At 41.5% G+C, this 3,251-nt stretch overlaps 1 protein-coding gene across 1 annotated transcript in view; it reads right to left on the bottom strand.

Annotated features, from left to right (window-relative positions):
• LOC107569977 (high affinity cAMP-specific and IBMX-insensitive 3',5'-cyclic phosphodiesterase 8A-like) overlaps positions 1–3,251 on the bottom strand; it is a 30,325-nt gene that overhangs the window by 546 nt on the left and 26,528 nt on the right. The window contains exons 21-22 of the mRNA XM_016256159.1: positions 1,897–2,026; positions 73–192 (exon numbers count right to left, since the gene is read on the bottom strand). Coding sequence (XP_016111645.1) covers positions 86–192; positions 1,897–2,026 — 237 coding nt within the window. The 3' untranslated portion in view covers positions 73–85. The remainder of the gene's footprint in view (positions 1–72; positions 193–1,896; positions 2,027–3,251) is intronic.

Raw genomic sequence — 3,251 nt, 5'->3', positions numbered from 1 at the left:
GTGTGTGAGTGTGTGTGAGTGTGAGAGTGTGTGTGTGTGTGTGTGTGTGTGTGAGTGTGTGAGAGTGTGAGAGTGTGTGTGTGTGTCACTCCAGTGGCGGCCGCAGGCTCCGCAGCTTCTTCTCATCTAAACTCTTCCAGTATTTGAAGTTGTTGTCCAGATGCTGCATTAGATTGGGCAGATCAGCAAACGCTAGAAACACAGAGAAGGCACTTTAGAAATAATTATTATTATTATTACTGTCAACATGTCCGTCAGTACATCTCGGTGTTCATGTATTTGATCTGAAATGATTTAGATAGGAGGGTTTGTTAAATCAGAGGAGCATCACTTCAGCTCAAAACAAATCTGACAGTAAAACAGTATAAATCTAGATTAAACTAGATGAGTAAAGTTTGTAGACAAACTTTAAGTTGGCTCGAAAAAGCCTAGCCAGAAAGTTTGAAGTCGTTTTAAAAGATTGCAGTCTGAAAGTTTTCAGTTTGAAGTAGTTCGAAAGTTAAAATAGTTTTACAGATTAAAGTTTGAATGTTTTCAAGGCAATACAGTCTATCAGAAAAACAGATAAAACATATTGGTAGGGTACCTGTGGGAGTTGCTAGGCTGTTTCTTGCATGACTGGCATGTTGCTAACATGTTGCTAGCACGATTAGCATGTGTTGCTAGCTCGATTAGCATGTTACTAGCATGTTGCTAGCACGATTAGCATGTTACTAACATGTTGCTAGCACGATTAGCATGTTACTAGCATTTTGCTAGCACGATTAGCATGTTACTAGCATGTTGCTAGCACGATTAACATGTTACTAACATGTTGCTAGCACGATTAGCATGTTACTAGCACGATTAGCATGTTACTAACATGTTGCTAGCACGATTAACATGTTACTAGCATGTTGCTAGCACGATTAGCATGTTACTAACATGTTGCTAGCACGATTAGCATGTTACTAACATGTTGCTAGCACGATTAGCATGTTACTAACATGTTGCTAGCACGATTAGCATGTTACTAGCATGTTTCTAACATGGTTAACATGTTGTTAGCCTGATTAGCATGTTGCTAGCTTGTTTCTAGCATAATTAACAAGTTACTAGCATGTTTGTTAACTTGTTTCTAACATGATTAACATGTTACTAGCATGTTGTTAGCATCATTAGCAAGTTACTAGCATGTTGCTAGCATTTTTCTAGCATGATTAACATGTTACTAGCATGTTTGCTAGCTTGTTTCTAACATGATTAGCATGTTACTAACATGTTAGCATGATTAGCAAGTTACTAGCACGTTGTTTGCATGTTTCTATGCTAATACAGTTAAAACCTGCTAAAACCAGTTGATTCCGAAAAAAAACAGCTTAAACCAGCTACGACTAGCCTAAGCTGGTTTTATTTCTGAAAAAACAGAATTGTTTTTATCTGGTTTAAGCTTGGTTGGTCTTTTAGCAGGTCTCACAGCTTGACCAGCGAAGACCAGCCTGGCCAGCTAAAAAGTTGCCAAAACCACTTTAAAACCAGCCTGGGAGACCAGGCAAAGCAGCCAGTCAGCTTAGGCTGGTTTTAGCTGTATTTTCAGCAGGGAGTTGTTAAGCTTTGCTATGGCAGTAGACAGCTTAAATACACCATAAGTCTCATTGTATAAAAGTTTTCACACCCTCAATGAAAGTCTATGAGATTTTAGGTGGTTTTGGAAGTCTGGTTTACGAAAAACCAGAAGTCGGATCAGTTAGAAAAGATATAGCAACCCGAGTCAGACCAGTCTGAGTTTGGTGGTTGTAGCTTGAAAGCTCTTGGAGGAGATAGTGTTTAAATTTGGGCTCAGAAGAATAATAATATTACGTTTAAATAGTAGATCAGTAAGTTGCCTCAAGCCAATCTAATGATCCTGTTTCTTACCGTCCCAGGCGTCAAACATGTCGGTGATGAAGTAGTCGATGAAGGAGATCTGGGATTTGGGAATGCTGCAGGTGTTGCGATCAAACACGGGCATCACCACCGGCAGACCCTGCTGCTTCTCCTCATCCGTCTGTGAATCAGAGACACGGCTGAACTCTTCAGTGACTGCTGCTGTGTTCACACTGAGCTGATGACAGTGCCTCTCACACTACGGGTTGCACCGACTAGTCGACTTCAATGCTCTGCCATGACGCTTTAAGCTTGACGTCGACTAGTCGCTGGTCCTATAGAGGGCGCAACAGGATAAGAAATCTTTGGAGGACTTCCACATTTACGCTCCGTTTCCAAACAGTTCAAATGACAAATAAATGCATACTCTGAAAGCGCTCCACAAGACATGTGATTATATTACTGGATGCTCGAAATTGAACGAGAGAATGCACGTTTTAAACAGCTTATTGCACAGGTAAGTTAATCGCCGTTCTGATCTAATGCGTCAGTAACACTAACACACACACACTCACACACACACACACACTCACACTAACACTCACACTAACACACACACTAACACTCACACAAACAAACACACACACTCACACTCACACACACACACTCACACACACACTCACACACACACACACACACACTCACACTCACACACACACACTCACACACACACTCACACACACACACACACACACTCACACTCACACACACACACTCACACACACACTCACACACACACACACACACACTCACACTCACACACACACACTCACACACACACTCACACACACACACACACACACTCACACTCACACACACACACTCACACACACACTCACACACACACACACACACACTCACACTCACACACACACACTCACACACACACTAACACACACACTAACACTAACACTCACACTAACACTAACACTCACACTAACACTCACACAAACAAACACACACACTCACACACACACTAACACACACACTAACACACACACTAACACACACACTAACACTAACACTAACACACACACTCACACTAACACACACACTCACACTAACACACACACTAACACACACACACACACTAACACACACACTAACACTCACACAAACAAACACACACACTCACACACACACTAACACTAACACTAACACACACACTAACACTAACACTAACACACACACTCACACTAACACTAACACACACACTCACACTAACACACACTAACTAACACACACACTAACTAACACACACACACTAACACACACACACTCACACTAACACTAACACTAACACTAACACTAACACTAACACTCACACTCACACTAACACTAACACT

Source organism: Sinocyclocheilus grahami, unplaced genomic scaffold (assembly GCF_001515645.1).
Source record: "Sinocyclocheilus grahami isolate Dianchi unplaced genomic scaffold, SAMN03320097.WGS_v1.1 scaffold1400.1, whole genome shotgun sequence".
NCBI lineage: Eukaryota > Metazoa > Chordata > Actinopteri > Cypriniformes > Cyprinidae > Sinocyclocheilus > Sinocyclocheilus grahami.
The sequence above is the reverse complement of the archived record's forward strand: the minus strand, read 5'-3'. Positions and strand labels throughout refer to the sequence as shown.